At 51.6% G+C, this 23,877-nt stretch overlaps 2 protein-coding genes across 2 annotated transcripts in view; both read left to right on the top strand.

The window, feature by feature from the left end:
* The window catches only part of LOC132570898 (zinc finger protein 850-like), a 35,624-nt gene extending 13,045 nt beyond the window's left edge, over positions 1 to 22,579 (top strand). The window contains exon 3 of the mRNA XM_060237536.1: positions 21,200 to 22,579. Coding sequence (XP_060093519.1) covers positions 21,200 to 22,579 — 1,380 coding nt within the window. The remainder of the gene's footprint in view (positions 1 to 21,199) is intronic.
* LOC132571576 (zinc finger protein 420-like) overlaps positions 1 to 23,877 on the top strand; it is an 895,908-nt gene that overhangs the window by 414,233 nt on the left and 457,798 nt on the right. The window lies entirely within an intron of this gene.

Raw genomic sequence — 23,877 nt, 5'->3', positions numbered from 1 at the left:
TTGGAGTTCAGTTATGCTTGTTGCAACTTTTCTCCTGGCTCCACCCCCAGAATTGTTTCATATATTTACAGGCCTGTAGTAGGTCAGAAACCAAACTCCAGAGCTGTACTGAGTTCTTTTCCTTTACTGCCTTTCTAAGTTCCTCTCAAGACAGTCTGATGTCTTCCTGTTTCTTCTTCTGAATAAGAGCCTTCTACTGGGCTTTTAGCAGGGCTTTTTTGTAGCAGGAACTCCTTTGCATATTAGGCCATATCCCACTGATGTAGGCCTCAACATCCACTGGAGTGACTTTGTGACCAACACTGAAGTCCTCAAGCGGGCGGAGGTTACCAGCATCGAGGCACTGCTGTTGAAGACGCAGCTGCACTGGGCAGGGCATATTTCTAGGATGGAAAACCACCGCCTTCCCAAGATTGCCCTGTATGGCGAACTCTCCACCGGCCATCGAAATAGAGGGGCACCAAAAGAAGAGGTACAAGGACTCCTTGAAGAAATCCCTTGGCACCTGTCACATCAACCATCACCAGTGGTCTGACCTAGCCTCAGATCGCAAAGCATGGAGGCACACCATCCACCAGGCTGTCTCTTCCTTTGAGGACGCACGCATAGCTGGTCTTGAGGACAAAAGGAGATTGAGGAAGAATCGCACTGCTACAGCACCAACCCCAAATCAGACTTTTCCCTGCAGCCACTGTGGCCGGATCTGCCTGTCCCGCATTGGTCTTGTCAGCCACCAGCGAGCCTGCAGCAGACGTGGACTATTGCACCCTTCTTAAATCTTCGTTCGCGAAGCCAAGCCGAGAGAGAGAGAGAGAGAGAGAGAGGCATATAGGCATCACAGACCAGTAGGTTTTGAAAACTGCCTCGTCCAAGGGTTCCTTGTCAGTCAGCAACGTATTCTGTGACAATCCGTCTGATGTCACAATGGCCAGCTCTTGGTCTCTATGGAAACAGGCCAGTATACAAGGATCTGCAGGGACTTGTAGACTCAGTTGGCAACCAGCAGGCGCCAAGATCAGAGTAAACTCAGAGGTCTCCTCTTGAAAATAAAAGAGCAAGACTGCCAGCATTTCACAAAAGGTAAGATGCCTCTGAGCCTTTGGGATAGACAGACAAACAGACTAGGTAGGTAGACGAGATAGATAGATAGATAGATAGATAGATAGATAGATAGATAGATAGATAGATAGATAGATAGATAGATAGATAGATTAGATAGATAGATAGATAGATAGATAGATAGATAGATAGATAGATAGATAGATAGATAGATAGACAGACAGACAGATAGGCAGATAGGCAGATAGGCAGATAGGCAGACGGACGGATAGATAGAGGTATGGATGGACGGATGGATGGATAGATTGTTGGGTGAATGGACGAATAGATGGATGGAAGGATAGATGGACGGATGGAAGGATAGATGGAGGGATAGCAAAAGGGACGAATGGATGGATTTGGTGGTGATGAGGGGGTGATGTGGAGGTGATGAGGGGGTGATGTGGAGGTGATGAGGGGGTGATGTGGGGGTGATGGGGTGATGTGGAGGTGATGTGGGGGTGATGTGGAGGTGATGTGGAGGTGATGTGGGGCTGATGAGGGGGTGATGTGGAGGTGATGAGGGGGTGATGTGGAGGGTGATGTGGGGCTGATGAGGGGGTGATGTGGAGGTGATGTGGAGGTGATGTGGGGCTGATGAGGGGGTGATGTGGAGGTGATGAGGGGGTGATGTGGAGGTGATGTGGAGGTGATGAGGGGGTGATGTGGGGGTGATGAGGGGGTGATGTGGGGGTGATGTGGGGGTGATGTGGAGGTGATGTGGGGGTGATGAGGGGGTGATGAGGGGGTGATGTGGAGGTGATGAGGGGGTGATGTGGGGGTGATGAGGGGGTGATGAGGGGGTGATGTGGGGGTGATGTGGGGTGATGAGGGGGTGATGTGGAGGTGATGAGGGGGTGATGTGGAGGTGATGAGGGGGTGATGTGGAGGTGATGAGGGGTGATGTGGAGGTGATGTGGGGTGATGTGGGGGTGATGTGGGGTGATGTGGGGGTGATGAGGGGTGATGTGGAGGTGATGTGAGGTGATGTGGAGGTGATGAGGGGGTGATGTGGGGTGATGAGGGGGTGATGTGGGGGTGATGTGGGGGTGATGTGGGGGTGATGTGGGGGTGATGTGGAGGTGATGAGGGGGTGATGTGGGGTGATGAGGGGTGATGAGGGGGTGATGTGGAGGTGATGAGGGGTGATGTGGAGGTGATGTGGGGGTGATGTGGGGGGTGATGTGGGGGTGATGAGGGGGTGATGAGGGGGTGATGTGGAGGTGATGAGGGGGTGATGTGGGTGATGAGGGGGTGATGTGGAGGTGATGTGGGGGTGTTGTGGGGGTGATGTGGGGGTGATGTGGGGGTGGGGGTGATGAGGGGGTGATGTGGAGGTGATGAGGGGGTGATGTGGAGGTGATGTGGGGGTGATGTGGGGGTGATGTGGGGGTGATGTGGGGGTGATGAGGGGGTGATGTGGAGGTGATGAGGGGGTGATGTGGAGGTGATGAGGGGGTGATGTGGGGGTGATGAGGGGGTGATGTGGGGTGATGTGGGGGTGATGTGGGGGTGATGTGGGGGGTGATGAGGGGGTGATGAGGGGGTGATGTGGAGGTGATGAGGGGGTGATGAGGGGGTGATGTGGAGGTGATGAGGGGGTGATGTGGGGGTGATGTGGGGGTGATGAGGGGGTGATGTGGGGGTGATGTGGGGGTGATGAGGGGGTGATGTGGAGGTGATGAGGGGGTGATGTGGAGGTGATGAGGGGGTGATGTGGAGGTGATGAGGGGGTGATGTGGAGGTGATGTGGGGGTGATGTGGGGGTGATGTGGGGGTGATGTGGGGGTGATGAGGGGGTGATGTGGAGGTGATGTGGAGGTGATGTGGAGGTGATGAGGGGGTGATGTGGGGGTGATGAGGGGGTGATGTGGGGGTGATGTGGGGGTGATGTGGGGGTGATGTGGGGGTGATGTGGAGGTGATGAGGGGGGTGATGTGGGGGTGATGAGGGGGTGATGAGGGGGTGATGTGGAGGTGATGAGGGGGTGATGTGGAGGTGATGTGGGGGTGATGTGGGGGTGATGTGGGGGTGATGAGGGGGTGATGAGGGGGTGATGTGGAGGTGATGAGGGGGTGATGTGGAGGTGATGAGGGGGTGATGTGGAGGTGATGTGGGGTGATGTGGGGTGATGTGGGGGTGATGTGGGGGTGATGTGGGGGTGATGAGGGGGTGATGTGGAGGTGATGAGGGGGTGATGTGGAGGTGATGTGGGGGTGATGTGGGGGTGATGTGGGGGTGATGTGGGGGTGATGAGGGGGTGATGTGGAGGTGATGAGGGGGTGATGTGGAGGTGATGAGGGGGTGATGTGGGGGTGATGAGGGGGTGATGTGGGGTGATGTGGGGGTGATGTGGGGGTGATGTGGGGGTGATGAGGGGGTGATGAGGGGGTGATGTGGAGGGTGATGAGGGGGTGATGAGGGGGTGATGTGGAGGTGATGAGGGGGTGATGTGGGGGTGATGTGGGGGTGATGAGGGGGTGATGTGGGGGTGATGTGGGGGTGATGAGGGGGTGATGTGGGGGTGATGTGGGGGTGATGAGGGGGTGATGAGGGGGTGATGAGGGGGTGATGTGGGGGTGATGTGGGGGTGATGAGGGGGTGATGTGGAGGTGATGAGGGGGTGATGTGGAGGTGATGAGGGGGTGATGTGGGGGTGATGTGGGGGTGATGAGGGGGTGATGTGGGGGTGATGTGGGGGTGATGAGGGGGTGATGTGGGGGTGATGTGGGGGTGATGAGGGGGTGATGTGGGGGTGATGAGGGGGTGATGTGGGGGTGATGTGGGGGTGATGAGGGGGTGATGTGGAGGTGATGAGGGGGTGATGAGGGGGTGATGTGGAGGTGATGAGGGGGGTGATGTGGAGGTGATGAGGGGGGTGATGTGGGGGTGATGTGGGGTGATGAGGGGGGTGATGTGGAGGTGATGAGGGGGTGATGTGGAGGTGATGAGGGGGTGATGAGGGGGTGATGTGGAGGTGATGAGGGGGTGATGTGGGGGTGATGAGGGGGTGATGTGGGGGTGATGTGGGGGTGATGTGGGGGTGATGTGGGGGTGATGAGGGGGTGATGTGGGGGTGATGTGGGGGTGATGTGGGGGTGATGTGGGGGTGATGTGGGGGTGATGTGGGGGTGATGAGGGGGTGATGTGGGGGTGATGAGGGGGTGATGTGGGGGTGATGTGGAGGTGATGAGGGGGTGATGAGGGGGTGATGTGGAGGTGATGAGGGGGTGATGTGGAGGTGATGAGGGGGTGATGTGGGGGTGATGAGGGGGTGATGAGGGGGTGATGTGGAGGTGATGAGGGGGTGATGTGGAGGTGATGAGGGGGTGATGAGGGGGTGATGTGGAGGTGATGAGGGGGTGATGTGGGGGTGATGAGGGGGTGATGAGGGGGTGATGTGGGGGTGATGTGGGGGTGATGTGGGGGTGATGAGGGGGTGATGTGGAGGTGATGAGGGGGTGATGTGGAGGTGATGTGGGGGTGATGTGGGGGTGATGTGGGGTGATGTGGGGGTGATGAGGGGGTGATGTGGAGGTGATGAGGGGGTGATGTGGAGGTGATGAGGGGGGTGATGTGGAGGTGATGAGGGGGTGATGTGGAGGTGATGTGGGGGTGATGTGGGGGTGATGTGGGGGTGATGAGGGGGTGATGTGGAGGTGATGAGGGGGTGATGTGGAGGTGATGAGGGGGTGATGTGGGGGTGATGAGGGGGTGATGTGGGGGTGATGTGGGGGTGATGTGGGGGTGATGTGGGGGTGATGAGGGGGTGATGAGGGGGTGATGTGGAGGTGATGAGGGGGTGATGAGGGGGTGATGTGGAGGTGATGGGGGGTGATGTGGGGGTGATGTGGGGGTGATGAGGGGGTGATGTGGGGGGTGATGTGGGGGTGATGAGGGGGTGATGTGGGGGTGATGTGGGGGTGATGAGGGGGTGATGTGGGGGTGATGAGGGGGTGATGTGGGGGTGATGTGGGGGTGATGAGGGGGTGATGTGGAGGTGATGAGGGGGTGATGTGGAGGTGATGAGGGGGTGATGTGGGGGTGATGTGGGGGTGATGAGGGGTGATGTGGGGGTGATGTGGGGGTGATGAGGGGGTGATGTGGGGGTGATGTGGGGGTGATGAGGGGGTGATGTGGGGGTGATGAGGGGGTGATGTGGGGGTGATGTGGGGGTGATGAGGGGGTGATGTGGAGGTGATGAGGGGGTGATGAGGGGGTGATGTGGAGGTGATGAGGGGGTGATGTGGGGGTGATGAGGGGGTGATGTGGGGGTGATGTGGGGCTGATGAGGGGGTGATGTGGAGGTGATGAGGGGGTGATGAGGGGGTGATGTGGAGGTGATGAGGGGGTGATGTGGGGGGTGATGAGGGGGTGATGTGGAGGTGATGTGGAGGTGATGAGGAGGTGATGTGGGGGTGATGAGGGGGTGATGTGGGGGTGATGAGGGGGTGATGTGGGGGTGATGTGGGGGTGATGTGGAGGTGATGAGGGGGTGATGTGGGGGTGATGTGGGGCTGATGAGGGGGTGATGAGGGGGTGATGTGGAGGTGATGAGGGGGTGATGTGGGGGTGATGAGGAGGTGATGTGGGGGTGATGAGGGGGTGATGTGGGGGTGATGTGGGGCTGATGAGGGGGTGATGTGGAGGTGATGAGGGGGTGATGAGGGGGTGATGTGGAGGTGATGAGGGGGTGATGTGGGGGTGATGTGGGGGTGATGAGGGGGTGATGTGGAGGTGATGTGGAGGTGATGAGGAGGTGATGTGGGGGTGATGAGGGGGTGATGTGGGGGTGATGTGGGGGTGATGAGGGGGTGATGTGGGGGTGATGTGGAGGTGATGAGGGGGTGATGTGGGGTTGATGTGGAGGTGATGAGGGGGTGATGTGGGGGTGATGAGGGGGTGATGTGGAGGTGATGAGGGGGTGATGTGGAGGTGATGAGGGGGTGATGTGGAGGTGATGAGGAGGTGATGTGGGGGTGATGTGGAGGTGATGAGGGGGTGATGTGGAGGTGATGGGGGGTGATGTGGGGGTGATGTGGGGGTGATGTGGAGGTGATGAGGGGTGATGTGGAGGTGATGTGGGGGTGATGAGGGGGTGATGTGGGGGTGATGAGGGGGTGATGTGGAGGTGATGAGGGGGTGATGTGGAGGTGATGTGGGGGTGATGTGGGGGTGATGAGGGGGTGATGTGGAGGTGATGTGGATGTGATGAGGAGGTGATGTGGGGGGTGATGTGGAGGTGATGAGGGGGTGATGTGGGGGTGATGAGGGGGTGATGTGGGGGTGATGTGGGGGTGATGTGGAGGTGATGAGGGGGTGATGTGGGGGTGATGAGGGGGTGATGTGGAGGTGATGAGGGGGTGATGTGGAGGTGATGTGGGGGTGATGTGGGGGTGATGTGGGGGTGATGTGGGGGTGATGTGGGGGTGATGTGGGGGTGATGTGGAGGTGATGTGGGGGTGATGTGGAGGTGATGTGGGGGTGATGTGGAGGTGATGAGGGGGTGATGTGGAGGTGATGTAGAGGTGATGTGGGGGTGATGTGGGGGTGATGAGGAGGTGATGTGGAGGTGATGAGTGGGTGATGTGGGGGTGATGTGGAGGTGATGTGGGGGTGATGTGGGGGTGATGAGGGGGTGATGTGGAGGTGATGTGGGGGTGATGTGAAGGTGATGTGGGGTGATGTGGGGGTGATGTGGAGGTGATGTGGCGGTGATGAGGGGGTGATGTGGAGGTGATGAGGGGGTGATGAGGGGGTGATGAGGGGGTGATGTGGAGGTTATGAGGGGGTGATGTTGGGGTGATGTGGAGGTGATGTGGGGGTGATGTGGAGGTGATGAGGGGGTGATGTGGGGGTGATGTGGGGGTGATGAGGGGGTGATGTGGGGGTGATGTGGGGGTGATTTGGAGGTGATGAGGGGGTGATTTGGAGGTGATGTGGGGCTGATGTGGGGGTGATTTGGAGGTGATGTGGGGGTGATGTGGAGGTGATCAGGGGGTGATGTGGGGGTGATTTGGAGGTGATGTGGGGGTGATGGGGTGATTTGGAGGTGATGTGAGGGTGATTTGGAGGTGATGTGGGGGTGATGTGGAGGTGATGAGGGGGTGATGTGGAGGTGATGAGGGGGTGATGTGGGGGTGATTTGGCGGTGATGTGGGGGTGATTTGGAGGTGATGTGGGGGTGATTTGGCGGTGATGTGGGGGTTATGTGGAGGTGATGAGGGGGTGATGTGGGGGTGATTTGGAGGTGATGGTGTGATTTGGCGGTGATGAGGGGGTGATGTGGGGTTGATTTGGAGGTGATGTGGGGGTGATTTTGAGGTGATGAGGGGGTGATGTGGGGTGATTTGGAGGTGATGTGGGGGTGATTTGGAGGTGATGTGGGGGTGATTTGGCGGTGATGAGGGGGTGATGTGGGGGTGATTTGGAGGTGATGTGGGGGTAATTTGGAGGTGATCTGGGTGTGATTTGGCGTTGATTTGGAGGTGATGTGGGGGTGATTTGGAGGTGATGTGGGGGTGATGGGGTGATTTGGAGGTGATGTGGGGGTGATTTGGAGGTGATGAGGGGGTGATGTGGGGGTGATTTGGAGGAGATGTAGGGGTGATGTGAGAGTGATTTGGAGGTGATGTTGAGGTTATGTGGGGGTGATGTGGAGGTGATTTGGAGGTGATGAGGGGGTGTTGTGGGGGTGATGTGGGGGTGATTTGGAGGAGATGTAGGGGTGATGTGAGAGTGATTTGGAGGTGATGTTGAGGTTATTTGGAGGTGATGTGGTGGTGATTTGGAGGTGATGAGGCGGTGAAGTGGGGATAATGAGTTGACATGGGGGTGATGTGGGTGATTTGGAGGTGATGTGGGGGTGATTTTGAAGTGATGTGGGGTGCTGTGGGGTGATGTGTGGCACCTCCAAATCACCCCCACATCACCTCCAAATCACCCCCACATCACCCCCATGTCAACTCATTATCCCCACTTCACCCCAACTTTACCCCCACATCTCCTCCAATCACCCCACAACACCTGCACATCACACCCAAATCACCCCCATATCTCCCCCATATCATCCCCACATCACCCCGTCACCCCCACGTCACCTCCAATCACCCCACATCACCTCCAAATCACCCCATCACCCCCACATCACTTTCAAATCACCCCCACATCCACCCCCACATCACCCCGTCACCCCCACATTACCCCCACATCACGTCCCATCACCCCACATCACCCCCACTTCACCTCCATATCACCCCCACATCACCTCCAAATCACCCCATCACCCCCACATCACTTTCAAATAACCTCCACATCCACCCCCACATTACCCCCACCTCATGTCGCATCACCCCACATCACCCCCACTTCACCTCCAAATCACCCCCACATCACCCCATCACCCCCACGTTACCCCTACATCACCTCCAATCACCCCACATCACCTCCAAATCACCCCCACATCACCCCCACGTTACCCTCACATCACCTGCAATCACCCCATATCACCCTCACTTCACCCCCACATCACCCCCAAATCACCTCCAAAACAACCCGTCACCCCCACATCATCTCCAAATCACCCCCATGTCACCCCCAAATTACCCCCACATCATCTCCAATCACCCCACAACACCCCCACATCACCTCAAAATCACCCCCACATCACCCTGTCACCCTCACGTCACCCCCACATTACCCCCACATCACCTCCAATCACACCCACATTGCCCCCACATCACCTCCAAATCACCCCATCACCCCCACATCATGCTGTCACCCCCACGTCACCCCCACGTCACCTCCAATCACCCCACATCACACAATCATCACCCCCACTTCACCTTCAAATCACCCCCACGTCATCTTCAAATCACCCCTCACCCCCACATCACCCCCACATCACCCCTAAATCACCTCCACATTTACCTCACGTCACCCTGTCACCCCCACATCACCAGCAAATGACCTCCACGGCACCCCCACATCACCTCCAATCACCCCACTTCACCCCCACATCACCGCCAAATCACCCCCACATCATCCCTACATCAGCTCCAAATCACCCCATCACCCCCACGTCACCACCACGTCACCCCATCACCAGTCACCCCCGTTACCCACACATCAACTCCAATCACCCCACATCACCCCCACATCACCTCCAAATCACCTCCATGTCTCCCCCACGTCACCCCCACATCACCTGCAAATAACCTCCATGTCACCGCCACGTCACCCCATCACCACCTCCAAATCACCCCCACATCACCCGCACATCCTCTCCAAATCACCCCCACATCACTCCCACGTCACCCCCGCATCATCCCCACATCACCTCCAAATCTCCCCATCAACCCTACATCACCTCCCAATCACCCCCATATTACCCCTATATGACCTCCAAATCACCCCCACATCGCTTCCAAATCACCCCTGCATCACCCCATTACCCCCACATCACCTCAAAATCACTCATCACCCCCACATCACCGCCAAATCCTACACCCTCCAAATCAACCCCGCATCACCCCATCACTTCCAAATCATCCGCACATCACCCCCACATCACCCCCATATCACCTCCAAATCATCCCCAAATCACTTCTACATAACCTCAAAATCATCCTGACATCACCCCCACATCACCTCCCAATCACTCCCACATCACCCCCACATCACCCCCAAATCCACACCCTCCAAATCAACCCCGCATCACCCCATCACGTCCAAATCACCCCATCACTTCCAAATCATCCGCACATCACCCCCACATCACCCCCATATCACCTCCAAATCATCCCCAAATCACTTCTACATAACCTCAAAATCATCCTGACATCACCCCCACATCACCTCCCAGTCACTCCCACATCACCCCAACATCACCTGCAAATAACCCCCACATCACTGTCTGTCTGTCCTACCTAATTTAACCTAATCTACCTATCTTATATACCTACCTACTTTATCTACGTACCTACCTTATCTACCTACATAATCTACCTACCTACCTCATTTGGCTATCTACCTACCTACCCATCTAACTTACCTACCTATCTACCTTATCTACCTTACCTTACCTACCTACCTACCTACCTACCTATCTATCTATCTATCTATCTATCTATCTATCTATCTATCTATCTATCTATCTATCTATCTATCTATCTATCTATCTATCTGTCATCTATCTGTCATCTATCTATCTATCTATCTATCTATCTATCTATCTATCTATCTATCTATCTATCTATCTATCTATCTATCTATCTATCTATCTATCTATCTATCTATCTATCTCATCTGCCTACATAATCTACCTACCTACTGTCTACCTACCTACCTAGTCTGTCTGTCTGTCTGTCTGTCCATCCGTCCGTCCATCCACCCACCCACCCACCTACCTTTCTATCGGCTATCATCATACCACCTACCCATCTACATACCTACTTACCTACGTACTACCTTCCTTTCTTCAATCTCTCTCTCTCTCCCCACCCCCCTCAAAGCCTCAGTGGCATCTTACCTTATGTGAAATGCTGGGAGTCTTGTTCTTTTATTTTCCAGGAGACCAACATGAGACCTGTGAGTTCACTCTGCTCTTGAAGGCTCCTGGTTGCCAACTGAGGTTTCAGGTCTGTTTACTGCTCTGTCCCCATAGAGACCCCGTTGTGACATCAGACGGAATGTCACAGAATACGTTGCTGACTGAGAAGGGGCTGTTGGGAGAGGCAGTTTTCAAAACATACAGGTTCTGTGATGCCTATATTCTTGTCTGTCCCCATACAGGCTGGATGGAAACGCCATTGGGACATAATGTCAAGCATGATATTTCTGGATATTAAATCATGGTATTTCCTCTCTTCTTTTATATTCTTCTTCTTTAGTAGTTGCATTTCAAAGCTTGCTTCTTCCCCCCCACTCCCCGTTTCTCTCCTTTCATTCCTTTCTCACCTCCTGAGAAAGATTTAGAATATGAATGTAACCTTGATGCTGGAAGAGAGGTGCCTCCCCCGACCAGTTCCCATCCATACATCTTATCAGAAAGACAAGAATGTCTGGGAACCGGGAGAAGTGGTAGTAACAGAATGGTAGTTGATAGTACCCTTTGAACCTTGTGGCAATTCACAGCTGTATGTTATGTTTTGAAGCTATCTTTTCTAATGCCTTTGAAGTAGCCTTTAAGAATCTATACCGTGTGAAACTTTGTATCACTTCCAAGGTATCGGACCTTGGAGCAAGTACCAGATTATCAATAAAACAAGTCTTTTTATTAAACAATCGCTTGCTTATTTGAAATACCGATGCTTGACACATCAGACCACTCTAAAGATTCACATAGTACAAATAAAGTGTAGAAAAACCAATAGTATATATTTATCTCATCTGCAAACTTAGATCATATGGTTTGTGGTCCAAAACCATGAATTTTGAATTCATGAAAGTGAATTTTGGTCTGAACAGATTACAGGAAGGACAGGTTATCAGAGCCAAGCAAGCTGGAACAGTAAGCAAACAAATGGTGGCCAGCATAAATTGTTTCATTACACTCTATACCGGTAAAAGTAAACATTCTTCTAAGCACATCCTCTACGCCAGGGGTGGGGATGTCAGCATATAAAAATACTCAGTAAGGCATGACTAGCATGGAAGCATGCTGATCTGACAGTGTCAAAAGAGAGGACATCGGTGTTCCAGCAAGGCTCAGCCAAGTAAGAACTGGTTCTAACCAGGATATGGTGATGAGTGCAGAGCCTGCGTAATGAGTGCAAAATGACTCAGCACTTACAGCTCATTGGTAGGAAGACTGTGTATTGTATATAAGCAATGCTGTGCTGTACAGTATTTTCCTTCTACTCTATATGGTTGTTTGGCGGAGCACTTTGCTGGATGAATGCATATATTGCAAGTAAACCTGCATATAGTTAAGGACACAGAGTGTCATTATACTGTTGCTTACTATATTGATTCACCTACGAGGACCAGTGGTGGCGGGCCTAGCTTATAACTACATAAATTACGAGAGGGGAACCAGGTCCAGGATCTGCTTCTTGGTGTGCCTCTCCGACTACAGCATGATGCTGCTTTAATTTCATTTCATTGTAAAAACCATGTGAATTCATGAGGTTCTGTGCTTTGCAGTGCTGTGGCACCACCAATCTGTGGAGGTGTGATTTTTGTGGTGCTGCTCCCTGTAGTCTAAGGCACGTGCTGCTCCCTGTAGTCTAAGGATGGTGATTTTGTTTTGATTCAATGTATTCAAATGTATTCAAAATCCATGAAGATCCGTTCAGATCGGACTTTTACCCAGACCCTATCCACAGAGACCAGCCCCTCCCCCCATGGGAAAGCGTGACTGCAGAGGGTGGGGGGGTCTTCGTGAAGCCAAAGCCCACCTCCCCCCCCCATCTCCAGGAGTTCCGAACCTGGAATTGGCAACCCTCACAGAGGGAGGAGGTCTTCAGAAGGGCCCTGAGAATAAGCGGAGGTGAAGAGTTCAGACTTGCCCACAGCCTGGAGGAAGGTCTAAGTTCGAACTTGACTCTCCTTCAGCCCAGCCTTCCCTCCGGGACTGGTCTACCTTGCAGGGTGGGTGGGTGGTGGAGAGGAGAAGGAAGGGGCAGTGGAGCTCCTGGAAGATGGGTGGAGTGGAAAGGGCTAATTCTGAGTTGGGGAATTTCGGAGGAGGGGAGATATATTGCCCTAGAGATCCCTCTGTCAGAACTGGGAACTTCAAGAACGACACATTACTTTGTTTCAAAAGTCAAGACATTTATTGAGAACTAGTGTCCAGGAAAAGAGCAGGTTGACTCTGATAACTTTCACAGTTATCGGCACATTCTTATGCAGTGGTAACAGCCACAATAAAACCATTTCTCACACCCAGGGAGACAGGCGTCTGTTCCCAGGCCCCTTATCTCCAAACGCGGGGGAAGGAACCCCGCGGCTCCTCTCTGGCATCTTTGGCTTCAAAGGCCACCTGCAGATGTTTCCCAGGGCTATCTGTCACCCTTCAATGGTTAGTATTTATTTGAAGTGCAGAGTTGCAGGGTTAGTAGACATTTCTAATATGGAGTCAGTTAGGCTAATAATAGTTGCTCAGCACATAGGAAAGGTACAAGTTCTGACACCCTCCCCCCCTCTAAAATAGCCATTTCCTGCAAGGGAACTGACCTCTGTAGCCTGGGGATAACAACTTGTCATCTGGAGAGATCTCCAGGCCCCACCGGGAGGTTGGCTAGAGACCCTGCGGGAGGAGAACCCCCCTTCCTCCAGCCTGGGGTCCTTGGTCAGGGAGAGTCCAGGGCGGGGGTCCTTCCCCTTCAGCCCCCTGCGCCCCACCAGCTGTGCATCGCTGCCTGCCAGACCCCCAAGTGGCCGTCAGCATCTCCCTGGACGTGCAAGGAAAAGCCAGGAGGCCCCACCAGGTTTTCTCTCCAGGGGGGCAACAGAAACGCTCAATGGTCTCTTGAAGGAAGACCCTCATCTCATCAGCAGTAAACGCCCCCCCCCCCGCTTCCTCTCCATTGAGTTTTAGGGCCCTTATTCTAGGAGGGGGAGGACTGGGGAGGGCGAGCTGCAGCGTCCTTTTTCTGAGCTGCCTCCGCGGCACTGGGGACACCCCGGGAGGAGCGCAGCCCCCTGCTGCAAAGTTACTCCCGAGCAGCCCCATTGAGCAGCACAAGGCGAGGCTGACGGCAGCCTACATGAAGCTCCTCTGCAGCATTGAAAGGGTTAAGACCGCCGAGCTGCTTGCTAGAGAGGCCGAGCAAGGGGGGGGGAGGAGAGGGAGGGGGCTTTTCCTGAAGGAGGGGGAGGGTTTTGCATTCGCAGGGCGGAGGAGGAAGGGAGAAGCCTGCAAAGAAGCTGCAGCAGGAGAGGGACGCTTTGCAGCCGCGGGATCCCGGGGAAAGTTTACTTGGAAGTAAGTCTTGGAGGAGGAATAAGCATTTAGCTCTTGGGAGGGAGGGAGGCGGGGATCATTGCAAGCCGGGGCTGTCCCAGGTGCGCCGTTTTCTCCCCGGGAACTGATCTCGGTCTGCTGGAGGTGGGTTCTAATTCTTGGAGAACTTCAGGCCAGGAGATTCACGGAAACAGCTAAAGCCACCCTAATTAACCACTGTGAATACATAGCTAGCAAATTTTACTGCAGATCCAAATATTATTTCTTACGTTCAAAAATCAATAGATCAGCCCGCATCTCTCTTATGCATATGTCCCTTGCACAGTTCACAATAGAGAGTGCTTAAAGTGCAGGCGTCTTCTTGGCCTCTCTCGAGAGCAGGGGAAAAGCGCTTGGGCTGATCCTGTATTTCTTGAATGAGGAGCCTGCAAAAAGACTTCTCAGTTTCCTGTGTCGGTTGCAGTATAAAAGGGGGAGCCTTGTGAGGATGGGGTGGATCAATTTCTCAGGGATTTGTTTGGCACTGCAGAAAACTTGGTTGGTTATTTATTCAGGGTTGCTGATTATTTTGGCTTCAGGCACCAAGAGGTTGGTAACTGTGAGGCATCAGTTTTGTTCTGCTACGTAAGTGGAGTTTGTTGGGGAGCAGCGATAATCAGTGTGTTTCATTGTAAGAAAAATTAAATATATGAAACCGGCGTTCTCTTGCTGGTCATTTTCATTCTGCAAACCACAACCGAAGCTGGCCTTTTGGGGGAGCGGGACGAGTTAGGACAGGGGTGTGGGCTGGGGGAAGGGAAGTCCAGCCCGCACCGGAATCTGCTGCAGCCCCAGATGTGGGGCTAGTGTGGGGCTGGGGCTGCCAGTCAGTGCCCAAGGCCCCCCAGCAGAGGAGAGGATCATTTTAAATGCCTCCGTTGCCAAGGTGGAGAGTGCCTAGCAACCCCATTGGTGCTCATGGAAACACCACCCACTCCCACCAATCAGAGCACTAGGCGGCTCCCCTGACAGGCAGAGAGGGGTGGAGCTTGCTGATGTGGCCACGCCCCCAATATATACAGGGCCTGGAGGAACAAAGGCCACACAAGAATCCACCACTGAGGAACATGCCAGGTAAACACACGGAGGAACCGCGCCTGCTCCAAACGCATCGCCCTGCCCCATCCCTCCACAGCTCATTTGGCAGAGGCAGCTGCAACACAATGCCAGATTCTCCCTCCTGCACTGGGGTTGGGGTGGGAGGACGGGCATCCTTCTGCCAGGCGAGAGAGGCACAGACTCCCAGGGAGGAACACCAGGGCACAGTCCCAGGAGGGGAGGGTTCAGATCTCGTTAAGGGAGATGCCGACAAGACTATGAAGCCTGCCTTTGGGGGGCCCAGTAAGGGATCCCAGATGGGATCACATGTATGAATCATTCATGCTGATTGGCTTCTCGCAATGGCAGGTATTTTGGCTGACCCTCCCCCCAACTACCATCTCCACCACTGAGATAATTATTAGTCATGCAAAGGTCTTCAGAGTCTCGGCATAGGCTTTATTCCAAATAGTCTGGCCTCTGGAAAATGGCTCTTCTTTCAGGGTGAGCGGGAATACGGCGGCTGGGAGAGAATTGCGATAATTCTCTGGATGAAGGACTTGTGTTATATTTCCTGCTTCTCTTGGGGCATGGAGGTTGTATTTATATGTGCATCAATATGTCTGCAGGTTTGTGTGTGTGTGTATGTATCTTTCTTTTGACACACTCCTTTTTGTCTCTCTCCATCCCCTTAGGGAGTTGCCTCCTTTCATAGCCATGTTAATAAAGGCAGCTTTTCAGAGACAGAGATGACTCAAGAGAAGGGGAAGGAGATGGAAGAGCAGGACCCAGAAGGACCTGGAGCTGGCAAGAGATCAAGGAAGATTCCCCAGCCCATCCCACCTGGAAGTGGTGCTGAATTCTGGGAAAGAGCTGTGCCAGAGGTCCTGTCTAAAGACACCATGACCTCAGATGTACTCTGCCAACACTTCCAGCAGTTCTGCTACCATGAGGCCAATGGGCCCCGAGAGGTTTGCAGCCAGCTCAATGGACTTTGCAGCCAGTGGCTGAATCCGGAGAGGCACTCCAAGAAGCAGATCCTGGACCTGGTGATCCTGGAGCAGTTCCTGACTCTCCTGCCCCAGGAAATGCAGGGTTGGGTCAGAGGATGTGGGCCGGAGACCAGTTCCCAGGCGGTGGCCCTGGCCGAAGGTTTCCTCCTGAGTCAGGCAGAGGAGAAGAGGCAGGCAGAACAGGTGAGGGGATTCTCTCCTGTATGTCTAATTCAAGCAACTAAATCTGACCTTATCTTAAAGTTTCCTTCCCAGATAACTGCCCAGAGCCTCATCTGCTAGAAGATTTCTGATCCCTGTAGGTACCTCACCATCTCTGGTGAGAGAAGGGTGCAGAGTCTGGGAGTGGGGCAGGATCCCTTCCTTGGTCTCTTTTCCATTCCATCTGTTACCCCTCTCCCTGGCTGCTGTTTCAGATGCGAAGACCACCTTTGGAGATGGAAGCTGCAATCCCTGAGGCAGAAGGAGCTTCCTTGGAGCAGGGGCAGAGGGTGCCGGCGGTGGAGCGTGCCCAAGATGCCATCTCCTGTGGTAAGGACTTGTTGTGGCTGGATGCAATCAGGGCAGCCCGTGAATGTGGTGGATAGAGAGTTCAGGTCGAGCTGGGTGGGAATACGTATTTCTACAGACAACACAATTAATTGGTGGCACTCAACGTCCACAAACTGTGATGCTTCCAAAAGGAGATTAGAAAAATTCCTGGAGGTCAGTGTCTCTCATTATATTAAAAAAAAAAATCACATCTCACCTTCCTTCCATCAGAATTTCAACTTGCCAAGGTGGGGGGGGGGAAGGTAGATCAGCCTCAGCAGAGCTCCTCAGCCTGGTGAATAAAGGGAACCTCCACCTTCTGGGGCAGTCGAACTCTGAAAACGTGTCCCAGGGGGCCAATAATAATGGGGAACTGTGGCTTCTGTGCTTGTGCTTGAAGGGTCACCTGGGGGGCTGCTGTGGGCAGCAGGGGGTGGAGGAGGGATGGCAGGCGATGGCCCAGCACTGCCAGGAACTTTGGGGAGGGACTTGGGACGGAACTTGGGACAGATGCGATATCTTGTTGACGTTTCATCTGGCTGAAAATCTGGTTGTGAACTTAGCATGTCCAGAGACACTCTGAAAACTCATTCTTATTTCCTTCAACTCTCCAGAACTGCTTGATTCGCGTCTGGTACATTGTGACGGTGAAGTTTCATGCTATGGCATTTCCACCTAACCCTTTCCCTCTCCATAGAGCAGGGGTGGCCAACGGTGGCTCTCCAGATGTTTTTTGCCTACAACTCCCATCAACCCCAGTCAGCATGGCCAATAGCTGGGGCTGATGGGAGTTGTAGGCAAAAAACATTTGGAGAGCTACCGTTGCCCACACCTGCCATAGAGGAAACCCAAGTCTCACAGAAGTCTGAAATATTCTGCCAGCATTTATAATCCCTGAGGCTCATAGGTCCCTGGTGCTTCTCTTCTGCCTCTCCCAGAATGTAATAAAAAGTATTTTAAACATCTGTTGAACATAAATAGGGTAAAGTTTCACAACCCCAGAAAGGAGGTGTGTGAAGCAGGGAACAAACAAGCAAACACCCTTCCTTCCTCCCTTGTTTCAGGAACAGGCAGTGAAGAGATGTTGTGGAGCCTTCGTCTTTTCAGAGGGGTGGAAACGACTGCTGCACCTGCAATCCAAGTAGGAGAGAATTGGGGGGTGGGGGGTGGGCACAGCCTGAGTTCCTCCTATTTTCTCAGAGGAGTTTTTGCTCCTTCTGTTTCTACAAAGGGTCTGTGTGAGAGATCCCTTGAATACTATTCCATTTACCCATCCCAAGCCTTCCTTTCCATATCTCCCCAGACGACTCCCTTCCAGTGTGCAATCTCTGCAAGGTGTGATATCTGAAGAGGTTGAATCTGCTTTTTCTTTCAGGGTCCCTTTTCCTTTGAAGAGGTGTTCGTCTCTTTCGCGGAGGCAGAGTGGGCCCTGCTGGATCCGAGACAAAGAGCTCTGTACAGGGAAGTCATGCTGGAGAACTATGAGAATGTGTCCTCTCTGGGTAAGGATCTTTCATGGGTGCCATTCCGTTGTGATGAGGAATGAATTCAAATACTGAATAGCACTGCATCATTTTGAGGCACGTCCTACCACTAGGGGAGGGGCTGTGGCTCCCTGGCAGAGGATCTGTGTGGAATGAAAAGATCTCCAGTTCAACCGGCAGCATCTCCAGAGAAAAGGATCAGGTAGGAGGTGAAATGAAAGACTCTGCCTGGACCCTGGAGAGCCGATGCTGGACTGAGCAGATGATACTGACTCCAAGGGACCAAGGGTCTGATTCAGGATAAGAAACTTCACGTATTCATAGCATTGGAACTGACCTCTGGGGTCATCTGGGGGGAGGGGGCAGAGATGCCCATATGCAGTATGCAGCAATGCAAGGTGAAAGAACTGCCAACAGCATCCTTAAATTCTATCATGCAAAAGGGGCTCTTGATGTTCCAGCCACCCAAAAGCTATTTCAAGTGAAGGCAGTTGCAGAAAGGTTCTCTCTCCCTCCTTCCTCCCCATCTATTTTCCTCCCTCCCTCCCTTCCACCTTTCCTTCCTCCCTTCCTTCCACACTTCCTCCCTCCCTCCCTCCTTTCCTTCCTTCCTCCCTCCCTCCCTTCCAACCTCCCTCCCTTCCTTCCACCCTCCTTCCCTGCCTTCCACCATCCCTCCCCCTTTCTTTCCTTCCTTCCATCCATCCTTTCTCCCTCCTTCCATTACTTATTTATTTATTTATTACTCAAATTTATATCCCGCCCTCCCTGTCAAAGCAGGCTCAGGGCGGCTTCCTTCCCTTCCTCCCTCCCTCCCTTCCTCTTATCCTTTCTCCCCTCCTTCCTTCTTTCCTCCCTCCGTCCCTTCCTCCCTCCCTCCCTCCCTCCGTCCATCACTCCCTCCCTTCCTCCCTTCGTTTCTCCCATCCTTCTATTCTTCCTATCATCGCTTCCTCCCTCGCTTCCTCCCTCCCTTCTTTCTTTTCCTCCCTCCCTTCCCTCCCTCCCTTTCTTCCACACTCCCTTCCTCCCTTCCTTCCTCCCTCCCTCCCTTTCAGCCTGAGGGACTAGTCCCGGGTGGCCAAACCGTGGCTCTTTCACACAGATCGTGTGGCTCCCAAAGCTCCCACTGCCCTGTTGGCCAGTTTGGAGGAGACATTTGTCTTTAAATCACTTTTCCAAGCCAAGCCAGCTGGGAGCTTGGAGAATGCAGTAAAAGTTGATTTCTTTTCACCTCTATCTCCCTCCTCCCTCCCCATCTATTTTCCTCCCTCCCTCCATTCCTCCCTTCCACCCTCCCTCCTTTCCTTGGACCCTCCCTCCGTTCTTCCCTTCCACCCTCCCTCCTTTCCTTCCTCCCTCCCTCCCTTGCTCCCTCCATCCTTTCCTTCCTTCCACCCTCCCTTGCTTCCTACCTCCCTCCCTCCCTTCCACCTTCACTCCCTTCCACCACCCCTCCCTCCTTTCCTTCCTTCCTTCCTTCCTTCCTTCCTTCCTTCCTTCCTTCCTTCCTTCCTTCCTTCCTCCCTCCCTCCCTCCACCCTTCCTCCCTTCCTTCCACCATCCCTGCCTTCTTTCCACCCTCCCTCCTTTCCTTCCTTCATTCCACCCTCCCTCCCTCCCTTATTTATTTATTTATTTATTTATTTATTTATTTATTTATTTATTTATTTATTTATTTATTTATTTCTCGAATTTATATCCCGCCCTCCCTGCCGATGCAGGCTCAGGGCGACTTCCCTCCCTCCCTCCCTCCCTCCCTCCCTCCCTCCCTCCCTCCCTTCCTTCCTTCCTTCCTTCCTTCCTTCCTTCCTTCCTTCCTTCCTTCCTTCCTTCCTTCCTTCCTTCCTTCCTTCCTTCCTTCCTTCCTTCCTTCCTGTCATCGCTTTCTCCCTCCCTTCCTCCCTTCTTTCTTTTCCTGCCTCCCTCCCTTCCTTTCCTCCTTCCTTCCCTCCCTCCCTCCCTTTCTTCTCTCAGATATCTGACATTCATTTCTTGCAACTCTCAAAACCCTAAAGTTTATTCCATGTGGATTTTACATGAAGCAAGTTTGACCACCCCTGGACTAATCCATTTGCTATTACCCAATACTTTTCAAGCTAAATGGTTGAAATCGGTGCATAACAAATCACAGTTACTTGGATTTCCCCCTCGCCAGGTGCTTCTAGCCATGACCTGGGCTCAGGCCAAGGTCGTTCTTAAACTGAGGATATAGAGAGACAAGTAGATCTTCATAGAATTCCAAATGCAGAGTGCACAGTCAAATTGGATATGGTTCAGGTATCGAACACACCTTGATGTAAAGAAAAACCAGAAAAGCCTTCACAGTGGCTGGATGTGAGGCTCTCCCCTCTGTGGTGCTTGAGGGCAAATTCAGAAGAGATCCTTTTGCACAGAGACTTTGTGAATGTGAGTCTGGGAAGACAGAAAATGTTGAGCATCTGATGCTGAGAAGTTAGTGGCATCATGAGGTTCGAATTAGATTAATTCAGCCTCTTATAAAAGAGATGCCTGGGCAGACAGATGGGAGGGGGACGTATTTTTAAATATTAATTATTCTCGGAGAAAGGGGGATGTGTGGTTCAGATCAGCCAAACTTTCTTCCTATAGTCATGTAGATGCGGTTAGATCTTACTCCCTTTCCAAGCGCTAACAGTTTCTTTCTATCTATCCCAGCAGAAGATGAGCAGAGGAATGTGGAGGGTGAGGAACTTTATCAGAAAATGCCACATAGAGCTAAAAATGAAAACTTGAACAAAATTGTCAGGAATCGAGGCAAACCTAAGAGAAAGAAAGATGGTGGTATGGTTGAGAAGCATTATGGAAGAAAGCAGAATGTACATTTTCCAAAGCACAGGATAATGAAGGCAAGGAAATCCATTCAGTGTGGAAAGTATTTCAGAAATACATCACAGATCCTTGTACACCAGACAATACAGAGAGAGGAGAAACCTTCTGAATTCTCAGAAATGAGTAATAAATTCAGTCAAAGTAGAATCTTTCAGCTGCACCAAAAAACCCACAGAGGAGAGAGAACTTTTTCATGCACAGAGAATGGAAAGAGATTTATTAAGAGTGGCAGTCTTCAACATCGTCAGAGAACCCACACAGGGGACAATCCTTATGAATGTTCAGAGTGTGGAAAGAGATTCAGTTGTAGTGGCAGTCTTCAATGTCATCAGACAACCCACACAGGGGAGAGACCTTTTGAATGCTCAGAGTGTGGAAAGAGATTCAATCAGAGTGGCCATCTTCAACGTCATCAGAGAACCCACACAGGGGAGAAACCTTTTGAGTGCTCAGAGTGTGGAAAGAAATTCAGTGAGAGTGGCAGTCTTCAACTTCATCAGAGAACCCACACAGGGGAGAGACCTTTTGAATGCTTAGAGTGTGGAAAGAAATTCAGTGAGAGTGGCAGTCTTCAACTTCATCAGAGAACCCACACAGGGGAGAAACCTTTTGAATGCTCAGAGTGTGGAAAGAGATTCAGTCGGAGTGGCTATCTTCAACGTCATCAGAGAACCCACACAGGGGAGAAACCTTTTGAATGCTCAGAGTGTGGAAAGAGATTCAGTCGGAGTGGCCATCTTCAAAGTCATCAGAGAACCCACACGGGGGATAAACCTTTTGAATGCTCAGAGTGTGGAAGGAGATTCAGTCAGAGTAACAGTCTTCAACGTCATCAGAGAACCCACACAGGGGAGAAACCTTTTGAATGCTCAGAGTGTGGAACAAAATTCAGTCAGAGTGGCAGTCTTCAGCTTCATCAGAGAACCCACAGAGAGGAGAAACCTTTTAAATGCTTAGAGTGTGGAAAGAAATTCAGTTTGAGTGGCACTCTTCAACGTCATCAGAGAACCCACACAGGGGAGAAACCTTTTGAATGCTCAGAGTGTGGAACAAAATTCAGTCAGAGTGGCAGTCTTCAGCTTCATCAGAGAACCCACACAGGGGAGAAACCTTTTGAATGCTCAGAGTGTGGAAAGAGATTCAGTCGGAGTGGCAGTCTTCAATATCATCAGAGAACCCACACAGGGGAGAGACCTTTTGAATGCTCAGAGTGTGGAAAGAGATTCAGTGGGTGTGGCACTCTTCAACGTCATCAGAGAACCCACACAGGGGATAAACCTTTTGAATGCTCAGAGTGTGGAAAGAGATTCAGTGGGAGTGGCACTCTTCAACGTCATCAGAGAACCCACACAGGGGATAAACCTTTTGAATGCTCAGAGTGTGGAAAGAGATTCAGTCAGAGCAGCAGTCTTCAACTTCATCAGAGAACCCACACAGAGGAGAAACCTTTTAAATGCTTAGAGTGTGGAAAGAAATTCAGTTTGAGTGGCAATCTTCAACGTCATCAGAGAACCCACACAGGGGAGAAACCTTTTGAATGCTCAGAGTGTGGAAAGAGATTCAGTCAGAGGAGGAGTCTTGAACAGCATCAGAGAAGACACAGAAGGGGGAATCGTTAGAATTCTCAATATCCGGCCGCGGCTTGCCACACCTGGACTCGTTAATGACCCCAACGGATGCTTTGATGTTGGAGAGACAGCATCCCAATGAATGAGACCACTCCCCACCCCCCCTTGAACTTGCTGATAAACTCCAAACACGAGAAACCTTTTCAGTGCTTAGAGTCTGAGAGAAGATTCGGTTCGAGTGGCACTCTTCAGCTGCATCAAAGTACCCGCACATGGGGAGAAAACCTTTGAGTGTGCAGATTCAGTCAGTGTGACAATTTTTTTTAACAAGTTACTTTTTATTGTTGAACATTTAAACATTTAACATAGTAATACACCTTACAAATCAAAATATAAACATTTACATATCACCATGAACATCAACATCAACCTACTAACATACAACACCTAATGGAGCGATTGAGTCAAAAAAGACTATGACTTTCCATATTTTCATATCGTTCATCGGGTTCCAAGTCTCTTTACATTCTTCCACATTTCCTCCTTTCAATCTGCAAGTTAACATATCCATTTCAGCTGCTTCCATTAATTTGGACAGAAATTCATTCTTGTTTGGCGTTTGCGGCTTTTTCCAGTACTTAGCATACAATATCCTAGCTATAGTTATAATATGCAGTAACAGCCTTTTTATTTTCTTGGGTAATGTGATTTGACAAATATTTAATAAATATAGTTCTGGTACATGAGGAATTCTTGTTTTTAACATCTTTTGACACCAGATGGATATTTTTACCCAATATTTTTTCGCATAATCACATTTCCACCACAAGTGATATAACGAACCCTTTACTTTTGTGCACTTCCAACACTTATCTGAGCTATTTGGAAGTGCTTTAGAGAGTCTTTCGGGGGTATAGTACCAGCAGTAAACCATTTTGTACAAATTTTCTTTTAATAAAGAGGATTTAGACAATTTATTATTTTCTTTCCATATTTTCTCCCAATTATCTAAGTCAATAGTGTAGCCAAATTCTTGTAACCATTTAATCCAACTCTCCTTTACATTTTCCTCTTGCATCTTCATTTCTAATAGCCAAGTATAACAACTAGAGATCATTTTTCTATCAGATTCATATATAATGCAATCGAATTTATTCATTTTTTTGGGAAACCTAGCCCCTTATCTGACTTATGCCTAGATTTAACTTGAGTTCTCAACCATCAGTCCATTTTAGAAATTACTTCCATATTCAATTCCTGTCTGACATCTAACAGGCTTTCATAAGTATAATCTTCTTCCCAATTAAAAAGATTAGGTTGAACCGATGCTTCAACTGGAGAGAGCCACT

The sequence above is a fragment of the Heteronotia binoei genome, chromosome 5, assembly GCF_032191835.1.
Source record: "Heteronotia binoei isolate CCM8104 ecotype False Entrance Well chromosome 5, APGP_CSIRO_Hbin_v1, whole genome shotgun sequence".
Taxonomy (NCBI): Eukaryota; Metazoa; Chordata; class Lepidosauria; order Squamata; family Gekkonidae; genus Heteronotia; species Heteronotia binoei.
The sequence above is the reverse complement of the archived record's forward strand: the minus strand, read 5'-3'. Positions and strand labels throughout refer to the sequence as shown.